This window comes from Talpa europaea (genome assembly GCF_964194135.1).
Source record: "Talpa europaea genome assembly, chromosome: 11".
Classification (NCBI taxonomy): domain Eukaryota; kingdom Metazoa; phylum Chordata; class Mammalia; order Eulipotyphla; family Talpidae; genus Talpa; species Talpa europaea.
In genome coordinates, this window is record NC_140078.1 from 99,335,281 (window position 1) to 99,362,078 (window position 26,798).

The window sequence follows — 26,798 nt, forward strand, 5'->3', positions numbered from 1 at the left end:
GTTGGGGGGCTACAGGGTTGTCTCTACTGCTTGGTGACCACAGCCTCTCTCTCTGCACAGGTGAAGCTGCCCTCAGGGGCGAGCCCCGGATGCAGACCCTCCCGGTGGCATCTGCCCTCACCAGCCACCGCACAGGTCCCCCGCCCATCAGTCCCAGCAAGAGGAAGTTTGGCATGGAGCCTGGGGCAGACGAGTTGGACTGTGACAGTGACCACGTGTCCAAGATGAGCCGCATCTTCAGTCCCCACCTGTGAGTCTCCCCTGCTCTCCTTGCCTCATGCCCCCTGTGAAGCCCCAGCGTGAATAGTGTTCATCTAGCAGCAGGAGGGGGTTGAAGCCAGTTTCAGTGGCCCATGGAGAGAGGACCCTGATTTCCTTCCTACTGGCCTGCGTGGCCATCTTTGCGTCTCACCCTGGGACTTGCCCTGGAGCCTTCCCTCCCCTGGAGCACCCAGAGGTGTCGGGAGAATCAGCCCAGGGTGATAGCTGTCTGTGCTGCAGAGATGGAGGGAAAGCCTGGTGCCCGTGCAGACTTCTGCCCAGTGTCTGCTCCAGCTCAGGAGCCCAGGACCGTGTACCTGGAGAGGTGCCCCTTCTCGCCCGCTGACCTCGGGCCCCTGTGGGGTCCAGTGGCTCTTGTGTGTCCACAGGCTCTGGTGTGTGCTGTCAGAACCTGTATGGGGCCAGGGAGCTGGGTGTTCGTCCTTGCTACCTGCCACTGACACTCTGTACAATGCTCTGGTTCTTTATACCTCAGTTTCCTTATTTCTGAGGTGAAGGGGCTGCAAGGCAAGGCAAGGCCTCGGTCCTGTGTGACAGCATCGTGTTTCTTCGTGGCTTCTGGCCCCCACCCCCGAGCCCCTCAAGCATGCGCCTCTCAGATGGCGTGGAATGTTCTTTCAAATGCTTTGGGATTTGGAGACGCCCAGCCAGCTGCCGAGGAGCCCGTGTGGCAGGGCGGTGACCTCAGAGGCTGGGGGCTTGTGTAGGGGGTGAGGGGCTCAGGCTGTGGGAAGGAACAGCTTTGTGTGCCCAGGTGGACAGTCCTGCTCCCCAACCCTTCCCACACAGGGGCCGGGATGCGGCCGCCCCAGATCTGGTTCCCAGGATGCTGCAGTCCTTGCAGGAAGGGAAGGCAGAAGCTTCCTGGCTCCTCATTGGAGGGGAACAGGCCTGGGGAGGGGAGGCGCGGCCTCGGAGCCGGCAGGCCCCGCGTGCCAGGCATTCCAGCCTCTCCGACTGTTGTGTTCAGTCATAAGACGCACTGACAGAGGCATTTATGCTCCATAAATCACTGCAGTGTTAGTCAGAGGCTGAGCCTGCAGTCTGGAGCCCAGGAATTCGCTGCAATCAGGAATCCAGCACAGGGGCCTGCAAGTCACCAGCTCTCGCCAGCAGGAGAGGCTGGTCATTTCATCCCAGGTGCCCAGTACCTGGAGCTTGTCCTTCAGTGAGGAGGTGTTTCTGTTCTGTCCCCGAACCCAAATCAGAGACATGTGTTCCTTTCTGCCGGAAGTGGGGAGGTGCCCTGAGATGCAGCCCGAGTTGTGGTCACACATGCCTTCGTTCAGTTCATTTGATTCTGCCGCTTGCCACCCGGAAGAGCCTGGACAGCCACCTAATTTATCTGGGCCTGGCATCCTTTACAAAATGGCCATGAAAACATTCATCTGTTGAAGTAATGTGGGCACCAGAGCAAGGCCTTCTGGGCACACAATACCCGGTTGTTTTTATTAATCATTTCATCCACTAGACGTTGGTGATGAGAGGATGAGAGTAGTGCTTTGGGGAATAGGTGTGTGCGTTTTGGTTAGAATGTCCAGGCTCCGGTCTCCTGCATCTTTATATTCACTGGGAATGATAATTGCGCCTTCCCCATAGATGGCCTGTGTGCCTAGTGCAGTGCCTGGCCAGGCGGCACGCACAGCTTCCCCGTCACTGGGACCGTTAGCATGCTCGGCATTCTGAAAGTGATTCTGTGACTCCTCGAGTGGTTACAAATGAGACCTTGAAGGATAGGCCTGCGATGATGTTAGGCATCACTTCAGGTGGAGCTGCCAGTCACCACTGACATCCTTGTGCAGAGGTTTAGGGAGATGGCAGCACCTTGTGGAGCAGGCCCCTGGCTGTGGGGGTGGTCCACCCTGGTGAAGCCAGCCCATGTCGTTCGTTGGTCCTGCATCTTCCCAGAGCCGGTGGCGGCGTCTGCCTCTCACACCTTCACGCTGTGGGGTAACTTGGAATCTAACTCAGTGTGGGCACTGGTGAGATGTTTCCTGGGTGAGGTTCACCTAGTGTCTACGCGGCTGAGAAGTTTTCTATCGTCAGTTATAGACCCTTTTGCTGTGGAAATGATGGCCTAGCATGATTGTCACTTTAGGGAGATCACAGAAGGGTTTTTGCGCTTTCTCGTCCTGGGATGTGATGTGTTGTGTAACAGAACGTGTGGAGTTGGCTCTGTCATTAAGGGTATCATGAGATTCTGGGGGAGGGGGGTGGAAAGCAGCTCCGAGCGTGAGCCTGGGGGCTCTGAGGGGCTCTGCTGCCCTTCTCCCAAGTGCTGAGGGTTTTCAGTGGAGATGGAGAGACCTAGAGTCTCCGAGCCAGGGTAGGAAACCAAGCGAGTGGCCTGAGCATCACCTGGCTGGTTGGAAGGAGGTGAGGGAGGGCCGAGCCAGGTCCTGGAGCCGCGTCTCCAGAACTCAAAACCCCTGGCTCCTTCCGCTGCCTGCACAAGGCCTGGGGCGCGTGGACTCTGTTAATTTTCTTGCTGATCCAGTGACCCTGGGAAGCAGATGTCTTTGTGTTCAGATCATGAATGTCTCTCTTGGAAATTAGAAAGTTCTTTATCTGCCACTCGGATGGAACACGGAACAAGGACCCAGGCAGGCACTGCTGTGGCTTGTCTCCCTGGAGTGTCCACAGTGATTACCTGCAACCCTGGTGTTCAAGTATATGGCCTGGTGAGAAAGAATCTCCCTGCCTGCCTGCCTGTCTGTCTGTCTTTTCTGTCTGCCCACCTGTCGGCCATGCAGACTCGTGGATTCTTGTCTCAGTGACTTGTAGCTGTGCCCCCTCTCCCAGCTCCTGTGTCCTTATTTACATTTCATATCTCTGTTATACTCCTCCATTTTGTCTTTTTTTGGGGGGGGGCACTATCTTATTCTCTGGCCGTCGGGCGCTCACCTTGTGGCCCGTCTGCGCCAGCTGTGGGCCGGGCACATACAGGGCCCCTAGTTCCATCAGCAGGAAGAGCGCTTAGGAGCTGTCGCTGCAGACATGGGGGTCTGACGTGAGTTGGCCGGTCACCTCCCACAACAGTCATATCTAAAGCGGAATTAGGAATTCAACCCTCAGTTGCCGTGGCCACGAGCTCCATAGCCATGTGTGGCCAGTGACTACCCTGTTGGACAGCCCAGATATGGAAAGCACCACTGCCCCAGCAAGCTCTGTCAGACGGCACGTTCCTAGAACCTTCCAGAAGAAGGTGCTGGGAACCCCTGAGGTCATGGCAGTCCAGCCCCTTGCAGTACCTCCTGCCTTCCCCACTCTAGATTTGTACCCGCCTGTGCGAGGAAGGGCGCGTCGTGGAGTGCCCCTGTATACTGGCCCTCGCGAGACATAAACTCTGTTATTTCCCGTCGCCCTCGTGAAACTGTGACCCTTCACGGGGGGAATATGTGAAAGTTCTGTGCTACAGAGGCAGGGAGTGGGGGCCTGGGGTGGCGAGGGGCAGTGCCTGCCATGCGTGGCATCCCAGCCAGTGAACATCTGCTGATGTGACCCCCGCGTCCCACCTGAGATGGGTCGTGGTACCTGCAGTGGGCGCCTCCTGTTTAGGAGGGTGTGGCCCAGCGTCCGCACAGGGCGGGCAGCCTCTGTCGCTTGTGCTGAGCGGGCCCAGACCCGTGGCTGCAGGTGGAGTTCGCAGGGCTCCTGTCCCCCGGGCACACATCTGCAGAGTGGTGGCCCTGCTCTCTGCTCACACTGGCGCCAGTCTCGGCACCAGCCTTGCCGACCCTTCAGCATGGGGAGAAGGAAGCACCGCTCTTGGGCTCCTCGAAATGCTGCCGGGGCGGCATGTCCCTGGGGGTCTGAGATGCCCCTGTGGCCACTCCTTTGAAGTTCTTCCTCATGCTTGATGCAGCCCCTCCAGCTTGTCCTTGAGTGCGGTACCCAGGCTGGGGCCCTCTGCTCCCCGTCTCCTTCCTCCTCTGCTGCTTCTGCCCTCACCCCTGTCCTTATTCCCTTTTCTCCCCTTGGCTCACAGCACTTTACTTTTCACTCTCTGAGGGTGAAGGCAAAAGAGGGAAAAACAGACAAACACGAACCGTCCTCCTTTCAACTTGACAAAGGCTGGGGACGTCTCTGACCGCGAGAGCTGGGAACGTGATACAAACTCGGTGGGCGATGTCCAGAGTGGGCTTGGGGTTTCCCTGGATTTTGTTTGTTTTCCCCAGTAGAGTTGATGTGTCTGCTGTTGGGGTGTCTGTGCAGAAGGTCCACCCGCCCTCGAGTGGCCCTTTTAGCACCTTCATTTGTACATAGATGGACATGCTTGGCCATGAGACCACTTAGCCTGCAAACATGGGAGGGGTGCAATTCCCTGTTTCACGTGGCACCCCGGGCCAAGGGAGTGAGGCTGGCTCTCCTGGCGCCTGGACCCCTTGTGGCTGGGCCTTGTGCAGGGTCAGGGAACACACAAGGAGATGTCCCAGGGAGCATCCCGATGTTCAGAGACTCCTGAGAGCCCTGGGTGGGGCTTATCAGTGACACGTCTAGTTAGGAGCCACTCGTGACCCACGCGCTGGCCCTGCCCTCCTGGGGCCTGGTCTTGTCACCTGCCTCCTCATAGCCCCATGACAGACAATAGGATTATCCTCCTTTTACAGAAAAACCAAGGCTCAGAGAGGTTCTGTAACTTGTTCAAGGTCACACAGCGTGAGTAGGTAACAGAGTCAGCACTCACACCCATGCCGGTTGACTCTAAAGCAGAGCCCCGGCCAGCTGCCATGCCCACTGTGGGCATTGTGCCCGGCCAGCGGCCAGGAACCACTAGCTCTGGGACCTGGACCCCGTTAACTTCAGACCATTGGCCGTTGACGCTGTCTAGACACAGCTGACAACTGCTGTAGAACGGAGCGGAGTGGGAGGTACAGGCTGTTTGTTGGAGCACATAGCACCCAAGACCCAGGGGCATAGAGAGGGGAGTCCTGTTGTACTTGCCATGTGCAGGAGGCCTCCTCCCTGCCACCACGCCCTTCAGAGTCTTTGCTGCTCTGCCTCCCACCTGGGGGCTCGACCAGTGAGAGACCCCTGTAAGAGCAGCCCTGGGGCATTATGCTTAGGGAAGCACTTTTTAGTTTTTTTTTTTTTTAACATTTATTCATTCATACAAGAACCAGGGTACAGGCCAGATGTGCGGGAGGGCAAGAGGATTCACCAGAGACAGAGTGGGGAACAGAGCAGGCAGACTGACGAAATACACTGCTGAGGGGAGCAGCGGGCAAGACAGGAGAGGTCTGCCCCACCATGTGGGAACCTCGCCGGCCAGCCAGGATCGAACCGGCCCTGCAGAGGCTGCGGACAGCTTCACAGCGTGGTGCTCGACCGCCTGTGCCACCAGGGGAGGCCCACTTTTTAAATAGTTTTAATTCCCACTTTAAATCTCTGCTGCAACTCTTAGTGGTCAACCGTAACATTAGTCTCAAAGATTCAAACTGGAACCTTTCAAAATTTGTTGTGTCTGAAGACATGACTTCCCTCCTCTCTCAAGATTTCATAAGCCAGAGGCTCTTGAGCAGAACCCCCAACCTGCTTTCTCCCCACGTACCCCCTGGCACAGGCCAGACATGGGTAGTTGTGGCCCTGAAATTCTCTGTTCTTCTGAGCTTTGGCCCCCAGTCTCCTGTGTTGTGGGGTTGGGAGGATATTTGACAGCCTTCGTGTTAGTTATCCAAACAGTTAACCCAGAAGCTGAGGCAGGGTTGAGTCAGGCTTTTTAGAACTGCCTCCCCCCCCCCCCCGCCCCCAATGTCCAGGAAGGATGTTGACTTTGAGCCTGGGCGCTAGTCAGTGCTCCTCGTCCGGGAGGGCCCATCCCAGAGCCGCCCGCGTGGGCTGAGCTTGGGCCCAGCCTGGGCGGGGGGGGGGGGGGTGCCTTCCACTCGGGCCGTGGCCCACCAGCTCCATGCGGTGTTTGGCTAATGAAGTGTGGTACCTTTAAACAGAGGTCACGGGCCTGACCTGTGTTGTGTGGGCTTCTTGTTTGTCAGGCTAGAAGCATTTTCTCATTTTCACAGTTGAGCCGAAAACAAAGGCCTCCTTATCCGAGTGGGAGCAGAGCTGAAGGGCTGACATCAGCCTTTTCCCAGCGGGCAGCCTCTCTGCCTTAAGAGTCTCTGCAGGGCCAGGAGGACAGGGGGCAGTGCTGGTCAGACCCAGGAAGAGAAACAGTGGGGTGCAGAGTCCAAGGGGTAGGGACACAAGGGTCTTTGTCTGCATCAGATTCCCCGGGGCCTGGAGTTAGAAGTGGGGTGGAACTAGGGGCAGGGAGACAGACCCTCACCTGTGGGGAGCCTGGGACACAGAGCCAGGAGTTCTGAGTGCTTTCCCAGTCCAGGGTCTCGCTTTCCAGAACTCTGGTTTTAGGCCTGGGGTCCATATAGGCCTCTGCTTTGGGCACACACGGCAGCTCTTGTCACTGGAGGGTTCATCTGGACTTCGTCACTTTATGCGCTCACAGACCGCCTCTTGCTGCAGGACAAAGCTGGCCTGCCTTGCAAGTATGCGTGGTGCTGCACCCCAGTGGTTTGGTGGGGGCCACGGGGAGAGCACAGGAACTAGCCAGGGAGCTGGGGGTCTGCTCTCCCCCTCAGGGGTATTGCTGCAGATGGGCCGTTGCCTGTGTGCCACAGGAACGCAGTGAGGGGCGGTTACAAGCCCCATGTTCTGTGTCCAGCGTAGCTTTTATTTAATAAATGCCAGTGTGGGCCTCTCCTGGTGGCGCAGCGCTTGAGTGCTGGGCCGTGGGGCTGCCCGCAGCCTCTGCAGCACCGGTTCGTTCCCAGCCGCCGGCGAGGGTCCCACCAAAAAAAAAAAAAAAAAAAAGCCAGTGTGTGGTCCTTTGCTAAGTCTTTGGATAAACACACACAAGTATACACACGTGTACACACACACACGTGTATATATACACACACTTGAAATTCCTTCACAGATTGTCTCCAAAGCATAATTAGAGAACTTCATGTTGCAGTCATGTTCTGGGTCTGGCGGTAGCTAGGAACCTTGCCAAACGAGGGATCCGAATTCTGGATCCCAGCCCTCTGCGCCCCCACCGAGGCAGCTGTGTTGTGGAATAGACACAGACGGAGCCCACGCCTGCCCTCCTGACGAGCCCGACCCCACGCCTGCCCTTCCCGGAGACACCTAACGAAGTTGCTCATGGACCCACGTGGGACCCAGCTCCAGCAATGGGGTCAAGGCCAACTTCTGTCAGGTCAGGCCGCTTTAAAGCAGGTGTGAACTGAAATCCTCTCTGCCTCCTGACCAACCCTGGGTGGGCCCGTTCTGGGTGGTGGAGCTCCCCAGCTTGCTAGGAGGGGTTTCCATGGCCACACTGGGGAATCCAGGCACTGCCATCCTGAGACTGTCTCCAGACACCCCGGCCCCAAGCTGCTCCCAGGCGTTTGGGGAGACCTGACTAGATCTTCGGGTCCACAAGGTAGCACAGCGCAGGCTTTGCAAAGCCCCGTGCACTTGGGCTCCAGATGCAACCCCCACGGAGCCCTTCACGCCTGTCTTATGAGACCAGTATGAATACTCGAGGGGGTACTGTTGCCTGAGAAAATGAGCATTTTCTTTGGCTTCCAAATTCTGTGACGGACTTTCCGGCGCACAGAGCTCTGGCGTGTAAAGCTTAGCTGTGAAGACGAAATGCTGTGCTGTTCCCTGACTTGGGACTGTAATGCACCCCCCCACCCCCCCCATGTGCTGCAGCTTTTCGAGTTTTTCGAGGAGCCGCAGTCCTGGTCCCTCCCCGTCTGCTTTTCCTGCCTCCTCCTCTTGGCAAATGGCAATTCCTTCTGCTCTGGGATGAGCATTTCTCTGCATGAAATGACACTTGATGTTAATTACATGCCCATCCGTCATGTCATCCTCCCCAGACGCCTGTCCCTCCAGCCCAGGGGCCCAGGCTTACCTCCCTCCCACCCACATGGGCACCGTCCCGTAAGGAGATGCTGAATGAAAAAGAAGTCGCTGGGAGACCACAGGAGGTGCCTTTGCCTGTGATGGGTGATTTTAAGAATTGCTTCAGAGACCAAGTAAATCCTGAGCTCCACCACCTCCCATGCTTCCTTTCCCCCGTGTAACCCTGTAGTTAGCTATGGGATGTGCTAGAATAGAGCCCTGTACCTCCTCTGCTCCTGCGCCCTGCACCCCTGGCTCCTTCCAAAAGGAAGGTGCATCCCTGCACGGTTTACAGCCCGCATCTCAGCCCGCCTGTGAGCCTCGCTCCAGGTCGATGGCCTTGTTCCCGTGTGGACTCCGAGCCCTCACGGTTAATGCGAGCACCAGTTTCCTTCCACTTGCGTTTGTGTTTCTTCTTGGGCATCGCGCTCCAGCCCCAATGTGGACATGAGGGTAGGTGCTCTTTGCAATGAGCAGCTCAGCTCAGCGGGTCGAGTCTCACAGGCCGGGAGCTGGCAGCTCCACCTGGGTGGATGCCCAGCCAAAAGACTAGCTCTGACCACTCTAGAAAAGCAACCAGCCCTCCACTCACGTGACACACCTCCAGATCCACCCCACCAGTGCTCGGAGCCTCAGTGCTCCCTGGGTGACGGCGGGCCTTCCTGCTGCCGCTGTCTCTGCAGGTAGCGCTGGGTGCCCACGTGTGGGCTGGAGACCACACCGCACGTGATGGAGACCCAGGCCCTGCCGCCCAGGACCCGCATGTTGAAGGGGCTGAGGGCCTTGAGCCCCTCCCTTGGCACGTTCACCCACAGGCCGTGTCTCTGGCTGTGACCCCAAGGTAAAACCCACATTCTTGAGGGTGGCCATCCAGGACTCCGGTTATCTGTCCCGAGCGTCCTCTCCCAGCACCGTCTCGTCGGGGGCTACAGCTGAATATAAAAATGGTGCGGCGCTCACCCAGGGCCCAGGGCCGTCCCGTCCAGCGCCTTCAGACGCTCATCTTGAGGCTGCGGTCTGCCCGGGGCACCCGGCGGACGCAGTGAGTGTCGCTGCCGGCACACAGGCCCCTCTGTCCCCGCGTCTGCTCTTTGGGCAGAAAGGCTCCCGACGTCCACGTCGCCTGCGCATTGCTGGAACTTTCGAAACGTACCATTCAAGTCGGGTGATGACTTGCAGTTGAGTTCAGACCTATAGAAACAGTGGACAATTCGGCGCCCAGGCCTGGCTGGCCCCTCTGTCCCCCGATGGCGCCCCTTTGTGCCATGGACAGTGCTCATCTGCAGGTGTCAGCTCCCGGCAGGGTCTCCCGGGGCCTCCTTCACACATTGCATTTAGTAGTCGTGGTTTCTGGTCATCTCCATCCTCACTCTTGGGATTGAGGGGGATGGTTCTTCTCATTTTGTGGGGGCTGGTGGTAGTGGAGCTTGGAAGGTAGGGGGCCCCCAGGGTGTTGGTCCCTGGTTGGGGCTGCTGTCTGGACGTCAGGCAGGGATAGCCTGTCAGCACCGGGAGGGCGGCTGTGAGAGAGAGAGAGGGAGTGTGTGTGTGTGTGTGTGTGTGTTAGTGTGTGTGAGAGAGAGACATGCACACACACACAAAGGGTGTGCTGGGGTGGGATGTGGTTCTGAGGGGGCAGTGGGAGGTGAGGGCCGAGAGAGCTGGTGGAGGGGATGGACCGAAATTTCCGTGCCTGCTCTAAGATAACTCAGCTCACCTTCCATAAATTTTTATTACTGCCCCAAAGGCTTGTTTCTATTAATAGCCAACAATTCCAACAGTTTTATTTAAAAAAAAAAAAAGTCCAGCACCTTCAGTTACTTATGACAAAGGTGGTGGAACATTCTCCCCTGTTCTTTTTCTCCTAAACCTAGTAGATTGCTTTCCTGGGAGGCCCCCAATTATTACTTAGAAATAATTCAAGTTCAGGTGAAGCCTCTTGACTGAAACGGGGGCGGGGGGTGTTTCAGCAGCACATTTGATCTCTAATAAAACCCATCTCAGAACTTTTTAAACTTTTTTTTAAGATTTATGTATTTATGCATACAAGAGCTGGGGTGCAGGCCAGAGATGCAGGGGGTCAGAGGATTCACCAAAGACAGAGCAGGGAGCAGAACAGGCAGAAGGACTGAAATACACTGCTGAGGGGAGCAGCGGGCGAGGCAGGAGAGGTCTGCTGTGCCATGCGAGTAGCTCCCTGGCCGGCCGGGATCGAATTTGTGCTGTAGAGGCTGCGGACAGCTTCATAGTGTGATGCTTAACCCCTTGTGCCACCAGGGAGGCCCCCATCTCAGAACTTTGAAGAACTGATGTTAGGCACACCCCAGTGGCCCTGTGCTGGGAGGGGGTTTCTGTGCAGGTCGAGAGGTGACTGTGGGTTTCTCAGGGTGACTTAATAGGGAGCCATGGTGAATCTGGAGGCCAGGGAGAGTGTGCAGGAGGGGTGTGAGGGTTCTGGAGAGGGACCAGCAGGGGAGGGAGGGCTCTGCTGGAGAGGGGACACTGGGGGAGAGGGTCCTTCTGGGGAGAGCACCTTGGAGGGCAGAGGACCCTGGAGGAGAGTGGCCCCAGCCCCAGCATCACCTTCCACCTCCAGTTGCTGTGATCTCAGGGGCTGCCTCACTTCTGTCCTTTTCTGGGATTGGTGGTTCAGCTCTTCTTTCATTTCCAAGAAATGCATCATAGTATCCTTCCAGTAAATTCCCCCTTTTTCTTAAGCTAGCCCAGCCTTGTTTCAAGTTGCTGTAACCCAAAGAACTTGTTAACAGATGCAGACATGCGATCAGTTTGCAGTGTTTCCTATCCCTTGCAGAACTTGTGGGCCCGGCTGTGCCCCATTCCTGTTCCCATCCTGCACTTCCCATTTTTCTGGAGGTGGAATTGCAGGGTCAGAGGGCACCCGTGTCTTGTTCACGTCCTGCCAGCTTGCTGTCCTGTGGTGTTCCGCTGGCACCTGTCACCCTGCAGCTTCTTCCCAGGCATCTCCAGCCATTTAATTTTTGCAACTTTATTGCGGTAACTTGTGTTTTTCTTGTCACGGCTACTACAGAACTTGAACCATCCTTCACGTGTTGATTTGCCATTTCGATTTCTTCTTTTGTGACTATATCTTTGTCGGTTTTTTTTTTTTTTAATATGTAGAAGCCAGGGTATTCATCTTTCTATGGCTGTTTTACAGCCCTTCAAAGTAAGCCTCGCTGTCATTTTCCTAATGTTAACTTGCTCTTCAGCTTCACTTACTGCGTCTTTGAAATGCGGCTGTCTGTCATCGTGAAGTGGCCGAACCTTCCGATCCTGACTTGCCGTCCGGGCCGTGTCCCTGTCTGGGGTGATGATCACATGTGCTCGCTGCATCTCCTTTGTGGAACAGCGGGGAGTGCAGTGTTGGCTTCTTCCTCCCTTTGTTCATTTGGCCAGACATTTGCTGAGTGTCTGTTTTGTTGTTGGCACCGGGGGCCGGGGGTGTGAAGGAGTCAGCCCTGGGTGGGACGTCACCGTTCTGTGTGGGTCTTGGGAGGTGACTTGGGGTGGCGATGTGTGTTTGGGGGGGGCAGGGGTACCCCGTTTCAAGAAAGAACAGGCTTGCAGCCCGGATTCCCCGATCCTGCCTTTGCCTCCCCCGGGACAATTTCCACTCTGCAGCAAGCCCGAGTGGTCAGGGTGCTCTCGGGGATTGTCTCAGCGGTCTCGTCGGGCACTGTCAGCGAGCTCTGAGATCCGGAGTCTCAGTCCTGGCCCGGTTAACCACTTTACCAGATGTTTCCTGCGGCTCGACAGATGTGCCATTTACTCGAAAGTCACCTCCTGAGCTCCTGCGTGTTGTGGACACTGTTGCTATAGACAGTGAATCTGCCGGGGCAGGATTTGGAAAGTGACTTGTACATCATTTTTGGGTCGGAGATGTATTTTTTTCCCCAGAACAGAAATGATGTTTTCATTATCTGCTTCTGTCTTCTATGTTACATTTCTAGTCTCCGGTCCATGACTGAGTCTAGCTAGTTGAGCAGAGTTTACTCTGGTGACCTCCCCGGGCCTGGCTGGGCCTTCCGTCAGCACACAGCCAACGGCCTCAGGCCTCTCGGATTGCTTTGCTCCACGCGCCTGGGTTTGAAAGAACCCAGGCTGTGGGCAGGTGAGAATCTGAGCGGTGCCCCACTTCTGCAGTACCTGACGTAGGCATGTGGCTCGGCAGGTGGCAGCCTTGCCAACCGACGCACCCGCCTGTGAGCCCACCCGGGCCACCAGGGAGCGCCGGGCACCTCTGCCCTCGTGGCCGCCTGTCTCCGTGGTCTCCTCGGTCCCAGAGAAGAGAGCCTCTCGGCCAGGCCGGGGCTGTGGGAGGAGAGCAGAAGGAAGCTGTTTCCTCCAACACAAGGAGAGTGTAGCTGGGGCTGCAGCGGGGAGACGGGCATTTCTGACATTCCTGCTGGCGGGCCGGCTGCAGTGCACGCACTGCTGCAGAGCGCGGGCGCCCTTCCTCCCCCCCGGCGGGGAAGCCTGACTTTAGAGTTTTATAAAAGCCGTATGTTATGGAAGATGGAGACACAAAGGAAGAGGAAATGCGTGCCGTAATTCTGACAGCAGATCTATTTTCTCACAAATGGAACTGTAATGGTGCGTGGAACGTTTTGGCAAGACCCTGTCTGTAAACAAACCCTCCCAGGAGTTACTAACCTATCCCAGGACCCGCTGGCATCGGCCTCTGCGGCGCGGGGCGGGCAGGAGGCCCCTTACCTTGGTCCCTGCCTGCAGGAGACTCTTATTCTGACAGGCGTCCGGCAGATCCAGTTCTGGGCCGGGACTGCCTGCCAAGTTTGTGAGGCCCAAGGCTTTCTTGTGGGACGACGCTGGGCTGTCTTCATGCTCTTTGGCAATGATTAAAGTGAGGTTAGTACCAAAAACCCTTTCATTTCATTCCCTTATCCCTGCTTTTTCAAACCAGATGGCAACCCTGTATTTTCAGCTGTAATTGATTTAAACGGTGAGGCAGCAAGTGCGGGGAGAGGCAGCGCTGGCTCTGCTGAGGGGCAGCGAAGGTTTCCTTCCCACCCCGCCCCCGTTCCCGTCCCCGTCCCCTCGCCCGCCTATTCCAGCCAGACCCTCCAGCTGGGGACAGGTTCTCGGGGCAGGGTGCAGCGCTGGCTCCCGCACACAGCGGGCTGGCGGGGGCACGCTCGTCCTTGTTTCCTTGGTGGACTGGAAGTGCCCAAGTTTCAGGTGATGGCTGACATGTTGCTGCCAGGCCGGCCGTCATGTGACTGCCAGACAATGGGGCACAGTCTGCGCGGCGGCGGCTCCAGGGAGGATGGGGCGCCTTTTCTTCCTACTCATTTGGGCTGCCAGGACCGCCTCCACAAGGGGCTGTGTTTCAGGGCTAACGTTTACTCTGAAAGAAAATTACAAGGGGAATAAAAGCACTTGGCCACAGCGACAGTCTGGGGGTTTCGACCTCAGCTATTTGACCACTTCCCTCCATGGAAATTGGACCCACGTCCCTGCTGTGTGAGCCGCCTTCGAGTGCGGGGTCAGTTAGAGACGGAGGCCTTCACGTGCGGCCGAGTGAGCGCTGCTGTTGGCTCTCCCCGTCGCTTGTAAACTAGCCCCAGACAGGCTGCTCCTCCCTCCTGCCCCCCGCCCTGAAATGAGGCGGGGGTGACGTGGGGCCCGGTGCGTCTGCCCAGCGCACCGTGAGGACGGTGGCTTCGGTTTCATCGTGGGAGAGACGCATTTCCGGGGCACTTACGGGGGAGTTGCAGATGGAGGAAGATGTGTCAAAGATAGTATATGTGCAAAAGCGCTTGGTGAAACTGCCTGCTAATGTCAGACAAGTGGTGGTAATTATTCACGTTCGCCATCCTTGCCGACGCGAGTCATTTTGAAAGGGCCGTAGTGAGAACCGAGAACCACAAGTATGTGGCTGTGCGTCCCCACGGTCTTGCTTGGCGACTGCAGCGCCATTGACGGTGGCCCCACGGGAGCCAGTGGGCTGGGTGATGGATGTGCTTTGTTTATTTAATTTTTGTGTCCAATGTTTACATTACTCACGAGCGTTTCTCTCGTGGGCCACTTGGGCTGTGTTTACAGAGACTTGCATTTTTGGTGGTGGTTGCAGCCAGACCCATCCTCTCTGAAGCCTTTTATTTTTCTCTCTGGAGAGGGACAAGCATGTAGTGAAACATACATCCTGTAATTCCAGCCTTTTTAAGACCAGTGATTCGTCAAGCTTCTGAGGACTGAAGAACATAGAACTCCCATGCGAGCCCGCAGCCCCGTCTGCGGACATAGCCCACAGAACTGAAAGGAGGCTCCCTGGCAGATACCTGTACCCCACCTTCGTGGCCACATTATTCTAACAGGCAAAAGGTGGACGCAATGCAAGTGTCCCTCGCCGGGGGCATGGGCACGCAAGATGGGCAACAGGCACCCAGGAATATTACTCAGCCTTAAAGAGGAAGGTGACTGACAGCCTAGCCCGCGGGCGGAGCTCGGAAACACAGCCCTTAGTGCATGACAAAGGGCGAGCCGGGTGAGGTCCAGTCAGTTACATGAGGTCCCTGGAGACTTAGAGACAGTAGAATGGGGGGTGGTGAAGGGGGCTTCAGTGTTTCCTGGGGGACGGTTTCAGTTGGGAAGGTGGAAGAGAGGTGGAGGTAGATGCAGAGAGGGGGCACACGGGGCGAAGGCACTTAAAGCCACCGGACCATGTACCACTTAAGACTGTTGACAGTGGGAAGTTTTAGGCTGCGTGGAACCACGATTACACGCTACGGAAGTCCCTCTGTGGACTGGTCACCTTCGTTCGAGTGAGGAAGCCAGCAGGCTCTGTTCCGGGTGCAGCCTGTGTCTGCTCTGCAGCGGGCGGTGTGTGCAGAGGGGGCCTGTAGTGGGAGGGGAATCCTGGGGCCATTTTCACTTGATTTGGATGAACCATTATCATGTGGTTTGGGGTGTCCCCATATAAAGGAGGGGGTGTGTCCCTTGGGGGCACTGGGGGATGCAAATCCTCTGGATTCCTCGAAGGCATTTAAAAAAAGATTAATTATGCAGAGAAGAACTGGGGTGTAGGCCAGAGGTGCAGGGTGTGTGTGCGCGCACGCGCGTGCGTACGTGTGTGTTTTCCCCACAGACAGATTGGGAGCAGAACTAGAGGATTGACTGGAGTACACTGGTGTGCAGTGTTGGAGACAGGAGTGGTCTGCTCCCTGCCCGGGGATCGAACTCCGGCCTTAGCGTTGTTAGGGCTGAGATTCAACCCCTAGGCCACCAGGGAGGCCCCCTGGAAGGCATTTGTAGAACCATGAAATCAAGAGCTGGGGAAAGTGCCATCTCAGCACTGGATGGGGCTTCCGCTCCCTCGGTGCCTTCCCCTTCCTGCCCGGGGTTCTGGGCTTCACATCAGATGTGATCGTAGTAGCCAGGGGTTGTTCCCATATGTTGGCGATGTTACAGGAAAGCTACGCAAATTAGGGAAAGTCAGTTTGAAAATGAGAAGATTTGTAAAGAAATAGTTTTATAACTCAGCCATCGATGCTGCATCTTCCCAGCCCCTTGGGAACTTGGCTTTAAGAGGAGAGATCAGTAATTTGCCTCTCAGTTGTCGTCCTATTAGTAGCCTTTCTATGCTCCAGAAGGTTCTTAAATAATCTTTTGGTGGGTCACATCTTGCTCCTGATAGGTAGTATATTAAAAGGTAGCTTAGCCAGCCTTTTCTTCTTGTTTTTGGAAAGATGGGGTTCAGCCGAGGCCACTTAGATGCTTACAAGGAATTAACATGCTGAATGCTCAGAATTACCGACTATGGGACTTGCTTTCAACTGGAAGGTCCATGAATTCCTTTAATAATAACAAGGTTTTTTTTTTTTAATTTTATTTATGTATACAAGAGCTGGGGTATAGGCCAGAGGTGTGGGGTAGGGGGGAAGGACAGGGTGAGAGGATTCACCAGAGACAGAGTGGGGAGCAGAACAGGCAGATCCACTGAAATCCACTGCTGAGGGGAGCAGCGGGCAAGTCAGGAGAGGTCTGCTGCGCCATGTGGGTAGCTCCCTGGCCGGCCAGGGATGGGACTCATGCTGCGTGGCTGTGGACAGCTTCACAGGTTGCATCTTAACCCCTTGTGCCACCAGGGAAGCCCAATAATAACAGTTTTATAATGAGTAATTGTAATAATGATGGTAATAGATATTTAAGTGAATATTTGGTAGCTACTTTGATACCTCTTGTTAGATGAGCATCTGGTCACTTTACATACTTAATGCACATGTTCTCTAACATTATACCATAGCTGTATAATCTATTCAACGCAGCGCTTTAATTTTGCGCACAAAATTTCTGATGCCTGTCAGCTAGGTGGGCAGTTTTAGAAGAAAAACAGACTCTAAATTCTGTTGTGGAATGGATTGAATTGGGGTGTATCCACTAAGATCAAGAAGTTCACAACATAATTTGGACCGCAAGCTACTGGTGCTCAGGCGAGGGAATGAGAGTGTGGGGTGCTTGTCGGGCGAGACGGGTGGCGGCCAGCCTTGAGGGCACGGGAAGTTTGTGGGATCACAGCCGCCCGCCCGAGTGTGTGCGGGGCTTCACTGCGTCTCTTTGCCGGGTGCAGAGCCCCAGATACGGGGCTCTAACAGATGCCAAGAGTAGGAAGGATGGCGGGCGGCCCTCGTCTCCCGTGTGGAAGCTCCTTGAGTAGCCCCCTGGGAAGCGCCGTTGCAGACGATTGCAGGTCTTGGATTGCCCTGATTTTGAATGTTCTATTGTTTCACCTTAGCCTGCTCTCCTTAGATCGTGTGCCACAACTTTTGCTTCAAAAACATGCTGTAAGTCGAAGGGAACGGTCCTTCCCAGTCTCTCAGGTCCAGTGCTGCAGCCCGTACCTGGAGGTGAGGGCTGACTGGACCTCGCGTGGGGAGGCGGGGGTTAGGGCCGTTTGATGGGGTTCTGGTTGGTGACGAGCATTCTTGGCAGGGCAGGCCTGACACAGAAGTAGTTTCTGGTAGTTGGGAGAAGAAATTGAATCACCTTTGACCCCAGAATCCTCCTGGGAAGTTGCTTCCATTCGCTCTGCATGAGGAGCTCTTCCTGAAGCCCTGCGGGAGCTGAGCTGCTCCCCGAGGAGGGAGCGGTAGTCCGGGCCCAGGGACGCTGCCCTCCGCGCCCTCCCCCCTCCCGCCACAGCCTTGCTACCACGAACCCACCGTCCTCGGCGCAGGACAGACACCCAGTCTGCCCACTACACGCTTTAGGGCACCGTCCAGCAATTTCTTGCCCAAGTGAGCCTTCAGAAGGGTCTGGTCCGGGAGGGGCGGCTCTTTGCCCGCCCAGAATGAAAGTGGCCGTGAGGCCGAGGGTGTCTTCAGACCATTACCTGCTGGGCGGCCTTGCCCCGTCCCCCCGGCTGCCTGCCCTGCTCGCTGCACTCCGCGAGTCCCTCCGCTGTCTTCAAGCCGGCCGGTGCAGGTTTCTTCCAAGCACACACTTGCTTCGCGTGGTTCCCCCGCGCCTCCGCTGCCGTGTGCCAGGCACTGTTCTAGACTCCGACTCACGGACGTGGCCGAGCAGCGCCGTGCTGGGGTCCCTCTCCTGCCTGGTTTCACTCCAGGCACGTCTGGCAGGAACCCGCCTCTCTGGCAAAGCAGGAAGCGCCCATGTGCCCAGAAACCTCTGGCTGTGCAGGGGGGCGGGTTCCGGGGGATTCCACCTGGGGCGTTTCCTGTCCCAGCTCTGGCGCAGGGGCTCTGTTGAAAGCTGAAAATATGACTGCGGCTTTTTGGGTTTTTTTTGTTTTTTTTTTTAATAACATTAACCGAGAGAATCCATGACCAAAGCGACGGCTCGTGTAGTGGCGGCGGGAACTTGAATTCAGTCCTCTGATCACACGCAGCTACTTCCCCACGCATCTGAAAGCGCCGGGTGGGCATGTGGGTCGTGTGCTGTTCCCTCCGCGCCCAGTGTGGGTGTACACGGGGGTCCCCGCGTGGCAGTAGCAGGGGCTCGGCTGAAGTGGGGGCCCGCGCCTCAGGTGGCCGGCAGGGGGGTGTTCGCCGGCCACATCGCAGGGGTGACCCTGGCCTCGTGTCAGTGTTCCCGCCGTCTCCGCTCGCGATGGCAACATGTGGACGGTTCTGGTCAGAGAAACTGGTGCTTCCCGGCGTGGGGCTGAGCCTCCGGGAGGTGACTCCGTCTCCCCGCAGCCCGTGAGCGCTGGGCTCTGCTCGCCTCTCTGTGCGGAGGTCTGGGGAGCCTGTGTTTCCCCCAGCAATCAGGTGTCGGCCCTGGACGTGGGGGTGGGAGACACTCTGGGGAGGCCCGGCCCTCCCCAGAGCCCGTGTCTCCTACACATCGCTCCGCTGACCTAGCGCTAGGCTGGTGGTTCGGCCCCGGCGAGGGGAAGACCACGCTCCCGCCATGCAGCGCCAGGAAATGGAGCTGCAGCAAGCGAGGGTGCCCCGAGAGCCAGGATCGTCCAGCCTGGCCCCCCCAATGCTGAGTGCTGTGCAGGCAGCCTTCCTGGTGCTGGCCTGCAGCACGGCCGGAGGGGGTGTGCCCTGCAGCCCCGCGTGCCCAGGAAAGGGCAGGAAAGGGCAGCTGCGAGACCGGAGGGTGTTGGGGACGGCCTTCAGCTAGAGCAGCTGGCGCGCTTTTATGGTGGATGGCCGATGGGGAGGTCGCCCAGGTGCCTTCGCTGTCCAAAATGGCACTGAGCAGAGACAGGGGTTTTGGATTAAACTTGGCCAGTCGGCTTCTTTCCTCTCGGACACGAGAGCAGGCGGGGTCTTGCGGGCCTCCTAAATGGCTCCTGGGGAAGCCGGGGCAGCTGGCCCCCCGCCCCCCATGTCCTCTGGGTATCAGCCGAGCGCCGCAGGACGGCGCGCGCATGTCCGGAGGGGACTTCTGAACAGCCTTTGGGGTTAATTCCACATGAAGCAGGATGCGCGGAATGCAGCTGAAGAAACAGAAAGCAGTGGGGGGCGAAGGCCACCGGAGTTGTACCAGTTTCTGGGGCTGCCGTGACCAGCACCACGGAGGCCGGTGGCTCAGGGGCTGCGGGATCGGGCAGCCGCGGGGCTGGTTCCTCTGGGGCCGCGAGGGGGTGTCTGCTCCCGGCCTGTCTCCAGAATCCTTGGTCACGGCACGCCCCTCGCCCAGACGGGATCCTCTGCCAGCCTGGAGGCAAGTGTCCGGTCGCCTAGTTCCCTAGGGTTGATTTTTAAACTCTAAGCAAGCAGAAAGGGGGGTGCCGCCTTTGTGGGTGCTAAGGGGGAACGTTGCTGGGTGGGCGTAATGGGACACCATGGAACCAGCTACCTGCAGTGTCCTGCAGTGTCCTTCACCCTCAGGCTGGGCTCCCTGTGGTGGCACCGGTGGCGTCTTTATTGGCATGACGGTGAGTGGGGCTAGAGAGACGGCCCCATCCCCCACATCATGGCTCACCAGGACACGCCTGGCAGCTCGCAGAGCCCCGGGCTGTGCTGTGTCCCGTATGCTCCATGCCCAGTGTTTCCCGGCCCTGCCCAAGACGCGGTCTAGTACCCAGGGGGCGGGGGGTGTCTGTCCAACCTCCACCTCCCCTCTACCTGCAGACCTGGGCTGGACCTGCCCGCCCCAGGGCTGCTGTCAGCAACCCCCTTGCCGCGTGCTTGACGCTGGTGCCAGGGGTGATGAGGCTGGCGAGGGTGTGGGGAGACTCACCCCGGCGCCGTCTTGCTGGGGGCCAGGGAGCAGTGACACGTCCTGCTCAGAAGCGGCCAGAAGGGCAAGCTGTGTGCTGTGTGCGCCCGGGGCGGGGCGGGGGCAGAGGCGAGGAGGAGGAAATAGCGGCCGTTGCCCGAAATTCTGCTTTTTCAGAGGAAAAAGTCTTTCCTGTGGGGCATTTCCTCGGCGATGTCCTGGACTCCCTCTCCGCGTAAGCACAGACTCAGGCGGCGGCCAGCAACAGCTGGTGGCGACGTAACCCCCCAGGGCTTAGGGCAGGAGACCCCCTTGGGAGGAGGGGGGGGAGGCCAGCCCCGTGGACACCGCTGCTGTCTCCGCCCAGAGGCCCAGGGGGTGCGCGGCCTCTGCTCCCCGCATGCTCGGGCAGGAGGAAAGGGGAACAGTCCTTGGCTTTGTTGCTGCCTTTTCACTTCAGGCCCCTCCCCACCTCTGCTAAAGCCCTGCGCGGAAGATGCCCCCAGGGCGGGGTGATTTCCTGGCGCTCCCTGGCAGCGTGGTCTCCAGTGGGGCTGGGGGCGGAGGGCGGGTCGCTGTCGCAGGCAGGAAGCCTGTGGGCGGGGCCCGGATGAGGCGCGCAGCGCCCGGGCAGCCACCACGTCTGTCTGGGAGCGCCGCGCCTCAGGCAGCCGAGCTGGGACCGTGCGCAATGTAGGATTTTACTCCAGGTGCCCACGCGTGCTCGAGCCGGCCGCCTCCGTGTACCTGCGTCTCCGCTCCCGCGCTGCACTCTGCTCCCGGCGGGGGCTTGGGGTGGAGATTGTGGCGCCGCCTAGGCCCCTGCCTGCCACGGCAACGTGGACGCCGGCTGTGGGGAGGGCGCGGGTGGGGACAGGTGCTTCCCGAGCTTTGGACGGTGCCTGCCTGCCCGCGCGCCGACCGGGCCGCGCTCTTCCCCGGCGCTCCCCACCGCGACTCCGGTGTCCACGCCTGCTGGGTCCCTACAGGAAGCCAGGGCAGGACAGGCCGGAGGCAGAATTCAGGGCATTCATTGTTTGCCAGCGTCACTCTCTGAGAGCCGCCAGGGGATGCGTGGTCTGTGTGGGACGCATGACGTGTAGCCAGAACATTCTCTCCATGGGACAAAAATTAATTTCCGGACTGCTTTGTCATTCTGTGTCGTCAATCCAAGAATTAAAAGGGGGGAAATGCCCACCAGTTAAATGGCGTGCCCAGTGCCGCTGACGGCCCTGCAAGGGGTAATCTCAGCTACCGCAGGCTGGTTCCTGAGGGCACCAAGCAGGGGCTTCGTTCCAGAAGTGCCTCGGGCAGGCAGGTGACCCCACCTGGGACAGGACAGGCTGCTGGGCAGGGTGGCCAACGTGGCGCCCCAGAGCCAACTTGAGACCCTCATGAGGGGCTTGGAGTCACACCCACTGGGGTGAGTGTCCTGGGAACATTTGACCCGAACCCCGGAAAATGGCGGCGCTAGCAGGCATTACCCCAGCAGAGGGCCATTCCACGAAACCGTCCCAGTGAAGCGCCTGCCACGTAGCTGGCCTTCCCCTTGCCAGGGGTCCCGTCTGAGTGTCCGCTCTCCTTTCCAGGAGCAAGACTGCCAACGGAGACTGCCGAAAAGACCCCCGGGAGCGGAGCCGCAGCCCCATCGAGCGCGCCGTGGCCCCCACCATGAGCCTGCACGGCAGCCACCTGTACACGTCCCTCCCCAGCCTCAGCATGGAGCAGCCCCTCGCACTGACCAAGAACAGCATGGACGCCGGCAGGCCAGCCGGCATCTCGCCCACGCTGACCCCTGGGGAGCGGCAGCAGGTACGCCTCTGTCCCAGGGTGGAGGCGGGGGTGGGCAGAGCCCTGAGAAGAGGCCCGGAGGACGTGCTGTCCTTGGGGTCCGTGCTTGAGCAGCAGGAGCAGTACTGAGAGCATCCCACCTCTGGAGGCCTACCTGGACCTGTCCCCTTAGGTCAGCAGCTGTCTCTGGGGTTTTGCTCCCCGGGAGTCTGGTTCCTGCTGGCGTCATGGCCGCCTCACTCGGAGTGACATGCTGAGCGTTGGGCTGGCATCCTGTCAAGCTGTGGGCACAGAGGTTACTAGTTCCTGCTGGTCAGGAACTTGTGATGGGCACACAGGGATGTTTTTCATTATAGGAAGATGAGGAAATTATTCCTTAGTAAACAGTGTACTTGGTAGAAAAAGGAACAGTACCTTCTAAAAACGGGGATCCTGGGGAAACGCGTCCTGTGAGGAGGCGGTGGGTGAGGCTCAGAACCGGTGCGGGAGCGCGCGGCTTTTCTCCCTGAACCGTTGCGGCGTGGCTCAAGCAGCGGCGAGCCCTCCCCCCCCCCCCCCCCCCAGCCGCCGCAGGCTGGCTCAGGTGCTGCTCGTGCTGACCCCGACTGTGGGAGCTGCCTGTGGGCGGCCCTTGGAGCCGCCCTGTGATCTCGTTTCGTGTCGCCAGTCTACCCGGGCGGCTGATGCGTACCAGGGTGTCGTTGGGGACCCGCAGATTGAGTCCGGCGAGGGTCGTCCAAGCGCTCACCCGGGTGTCTCAGCTGATGAACAGGGTGTCTCAGCTGATGAGCCGCAGCCCAGGGCGGGCGCAGGCCCCGCCTCCAGCCAGGGAGGTGCGCCCCCCCCCTCAGAAATGGGCCACCGAGGCATAAAGGCGGACCCAGCCCTGGGTAGTGCCACTGCAGGTGGCGGTGGGTGCCCCTGGGAAGTTCCGTCTCTGGCCCTTGGCGGCCCGAAGGAAGCAGCTCCCCGTCCCCTCTCGTCCCGGGAGAACAGGGTGGGCTCCACGGTGAAGCTCTAGTGTTTTCTTGGTTGAGTCCCCTGTTCGCAAGGTGGCGGCTAGTTCGGGGTAGAGTTGCTCGTAAGTGGCCCGGGGCCCTGGCTCTCCTTCCCCAAGTTGCCCCCAGCCTCCCTCAGCGCCAGCGGGTCCCATGTATTGTGGGGCCGGCAGCGCGAACTGGGGCTCCGGCTTTCATTTCAGTTTGGGGTCGGAGGTGAAGAGGCAGCTGTCAGGCCCGCCTCGTGGGCCCCTGGCCCGCAGCGGGGCGAGCGCGTGTCCACGCGGGCCCTGGGCCTTCCCGGTCCGCGCAGGCGGCCGCTGTGACTCCAGGCTCTGCCCAGGGGCTGCGCCGGGGACACCCCCAGGGTCGGAGCCCAGGTGCATGGCCTGGCCCGCTGCAGCCCCAGCGGGAAGTGACGCGGGGAAGGTGACTCAGCTCTCTGGGAACCGGGACAGGAGGGTTCCCAGAGGGGCGTGCGGGAGGCTGCAGGGAGTGTCCCTGGCAGGGTTTGTGATGGCGGCTCCGAGGGTGGAGAGCGCTCCACACAGACGGGGTCGGGCGACCCAGAGGGGGCGGCTCCTCGGGGCAGCGGCTGGGCGAAACTGGGGGCCGGTCGGGGGAGGGCACCGGGCCTTGTGGACTCCCAGGCCTCACCGAGAGCGGCGGAAGCGCAGCCGGCAGCCGCCAGGGGCCCGGAGGGGACGCTGGGTCTGAACAGCCAAGGACCACGGGCCTCGCAGGGCGGGGTGGGGGGCACGGAGGCCTCTGCGCGGGCCCACCCTGCGCGGACCTTCCCGCCCGTCCCGCCCAGCACAGCCTCCGCCGCGCGCCCCTCGTGACCATCGCCCACGCGAGCAGCGCGGGGGTGGAGGGACAGCGGGGTGCCGTGGTCCCCGCCACCCCGCGCCCGGGGGCTGCCTGCGCGGGGCTCGCGGTCGTCAGCAGCCGCCGGGCTCCCGCAGGGCGCGGGTTGGGCCCCTCCGGGGCGGGCGGGCTGCGGGTGGACGCGGGAGGGCGGGTCACACGAGCCTCACGCCCCCTCTGCTCGCCCCCAGAACCGGCCGTCCGTGATCACGTGCGCGTCCGCCAGCGCCCGCAACTGCAACCTCTCGCACTGCCCCATCGCGCACAGCGGCTGCGCGCCGGCCGGGCCAGCCAGCTACCGGAGGGCGCCGAGCTGTAAGTGGGGGGCTTCCTCACTCCCCGCGGCGCGGCCGTCGGAGAACCGGCCTCGGGCCCCTCTCGGGTCCCCGCGCGTCCGGGAGCCTGTGCGCCGCGCGCTGCCCGGTGGGGCGGGGAGGGAGACGCGGGGGCGCCGCCTCCCGCCGGGGCCACCACGCACAGGGCGCCCCCCCCCCCCCCCCGTCCCCCCTGACGCGCCTCTGCTCCCCGCAGCCGCCGCCGCCTGCGACCCCGTGGTGGAGGAGCACTTCCGCAGGAGCCTGGGCAAGAACTACAAGGAGCCGGAGCCGGCGCCCAACTCCGTGTCCATCACGGGCTCCGTGGACGACCACTTCGCCAAGGCCCTGGGCGACACGTGGCTCCAGATCAAGGCGGCCAAGGACGGCGCGGCCGGCAGCCCCGAGCCCGCCTCGCGCAGGGCCCAGCCGGCCAGCCCCTCGGCCCACATGGTCAGCCACGGCCACTCCCCGTCCGTGGCCTCGTGAAGGGCGCGCCCGCCGCGAACAAGACGTGCATCTGCATGGTTTGCCTGAGCTTCCCACAGTCAGCGCTTAAAATTCAGAAAAACAAAAAAAAAGGGGGGGGTGGGGAGGGAGGGTTGACTCGCAAAGCCCGGGTCGCCGGGGCTCGCGTTCTGTCCTGTTCGGTACCCGCTCGGCGCGCGCGGCCTCGGCAGGCCGCGGGGCCCGTCCGGCGCGGCGTCCTGCTCCTGCCTCGGCTACCAAAGAAACCTCTGCCGCGGTCAGGGCCCCGCGGCTGCCCCAGCCCGGTGTTCGCTCTGGGGGCGCGCGGGCAGGAGCGCGTACTTGAACAGAACCGAACCGGCGCGTCTGATTTGCACTATTGGAGGCCGAGCTGCCCGCGCCAGGCGCGAGGCCCGCGGCTGAGGGCGAACTGCTGAGGACACGGGGTGAGGAGGCGTTGCTGACCAGTGGGGTTTTTCTGTTTTTGTTTTTTCTGACTTAGAGCCGCTTGGAGGGGGAAGCCGCGTGCGGGCTGTAGGTCTCTCTAGACTTCAGGTGCTTGCAGCTGGGCCGCACGCGCCCCTGACCGCGGGCTTGACCTTCCCGCGCGGGCCGTTAGGCCGGGGCTGCGCCGGGGCCCGCGGCGGCGCCTCCAGCGGGATGCGCGTTGGATGCGCGTTGTGGTGGCGCGAAGAGCTGGTTTCTGGCAACCGCAGGCCGCCAGCCGGCCCTTCCCGCGAGCGTCGGCCCGGAGCGCGCTCCTCCCGGCCGCGGCCCTCGCCAGAGCTACTGCTGGTCCAGTGCCCGCGGGCGGCCTCGGGGTCGCCGCCGCCGCCCGCTTAGGCCCCGCCCGGCCCCCCCTGCAGAAACCGCTCCCCGCGAACCGCAGGTCCCTGACAATCTGGCGCGCGTCCCGGGGCCGGCGCGCACATTCCTGACTCCACCTGCCCGGCGCCGCGGGGCTCCGGCTACTCACCCGAGCGGGGGCGGCCGCGGCCGCTGCTGCTCCCGCAGACCCCGCGCCACATTCCAGCCGCGCCCGCTGCGCGGCGTGGACTCCCGTGCGCCCTCGAGGCTGGTTTCCAGGCGGGGGAGACCCCGGCCCGCCGGGCGCCGGACAACCGGCGCGGGGAGCCCCGGCCTCGGCCCCGCGCGCCCCTCGCCGGCCCCCGCGCAGGCCCGGCTCCTCCGCGGGAAGCCGTCGAGAACTTTTTTATGTAGGTAACTTTAAGACCATCATTACGCTGTGCGTAAAGAATGTACAGAGAAATTTGTAGGTATTTTTTGAAGAACAATTAATTTGTTAATGATATGTAGCTATTTAATTTCCCCCTTTCCCAGTGTAATCATTTTTTTTTTGGTTTGGAAAAAAAAGTTGATCTTTTTTTTGTCGTAGCTCGTCTGTAAAAGTGCAGGAACACAGTTACCCATGAGACGCTGCCTCTGCCTTACTCGCCACTCGTTTGTTACCGCTGCGGGGGCCGCGGCGGCCCGTCTGGGATGGGCGGCCCGGAGGGCGCGGGCGCGCGAGGCCCCTCCCCGGGGAAGCCGCCCGGAGCGCCCGGGGACCCTCCGCGGAGCCCGCGGTGCCCCCCGCGCGCTCGTGGCTGCCCCCTGTACTATACCGTCCTCTGCGGCCTGTTTTTCCTGGAAGAAGAAAAAAAAAGGTTTGGCAGGCCATCTTTTTTTTGTACTTAAAAGTAGCCTTAAGAACAATAATAAAGTGCTCTTAAACCACGGACGCGTGTGCGACCCTCTGCCTGCGGGCGGCGGCGCCGGGAGGCCCCGCTCGAGCCCCGCGTCTGCTGGAGAAGCGCCCTTCCAGCTCGGGGGGCGCCGCGCCGGACGGAGCTTCGGCCGCCCCCCTCGTGAGCGGCGCGGCCCCAGGGCGCGGTCTGAGGCCTTCTCAGGGGCGCGAGGGGCCGAGGCCGTCCTTGGGGCGCCCACAGAGCCGCCGCGGCTCTGGGTCCGGGAGGAGCTCTGGGTCCGGGAGGAGCGTGGGCCCCGCCGGCCTCCCGCCAGGCCCTGGGGCGTCGGGCAGGCCCCGCCCGCGAGCGCAGGCTCCCCCCACCCCGTCCTCACCAGCCCACGCCCCGGAGCCGCCGACTCCCGGACACGGTGACAGCAGAACAGAGACCGCGTGGAGGCGGCCGAGGCCCGACCAGCGGCCGCGCCAAAGCCAAGGTTATTATTTAGCTGAGGAGACGGTGGGGCCAGGGATGGCGGGAAGGAGACGCCCGAAGCTCCAGGCAGCGGGGGCGGGCGCCGTCTTCGAGGTACAGGAGCGGCAGGGGCGGGAGCGCGGGGCCGGGTCCCCAGTCCTGCTCGGACGCGCCGCGGCGTGGAGGGCCGGCGCGTCACACGGTCTCGTCGTCGCTCATGTCCCAGATCTGCGTGAGAAGGAGACAGCGCTGAGTGCCCGGCGCCCTCTCACAGGGGACGCCACTTGCCCGAGGCCTCGCTGGCGATGGGGGCGGACCCCCCCACCCCGCACCCC

The 26,798-nt window shown here is 60.3% G+C and overlaps 1 protein-coding gene across 4 annotated transcripts in view; it reads left to right on the forward strand.

The window, feature by feature from the left end:
* The window catches only part of VGLL4 (vestigial like family member 4), a gene marked incomplete at both ends in the record, with an annotated part of 103,702 nt that extends 79,380 nt beyond the window's left edge, over nt 1–24,322 (forward strand). For 2 of the 4 annotated variants that reach the window (XM_084247231.1, XM_084247229.1), the window contains 4 exons: nt 61–250; nt 21,453–21,675; nt 23,711–23,834; nt 24,051–24,322. In XM_084247231.1, coding sequence (XP_084103357.1) covers nt 61–250; nt 21,453–21,675; nt 23,711–23,834; nt 24,051–24,322 — 809 coding nt within the window. Of the gene's footprint in view, nt 1–60; nt 251–12,972; nt 13,078–21,452; nt 21,676–23,710; nt 23,835–24,050 lie in introns of all 4 variants that reach the window. The other 2 variants (XM_084247228.1, XM_084247230.1) reach the window with 2 other exon arrangements.
* Between the last annotated feature and the right edge of the window lie 2,476 nt (nt 24,323–26,798).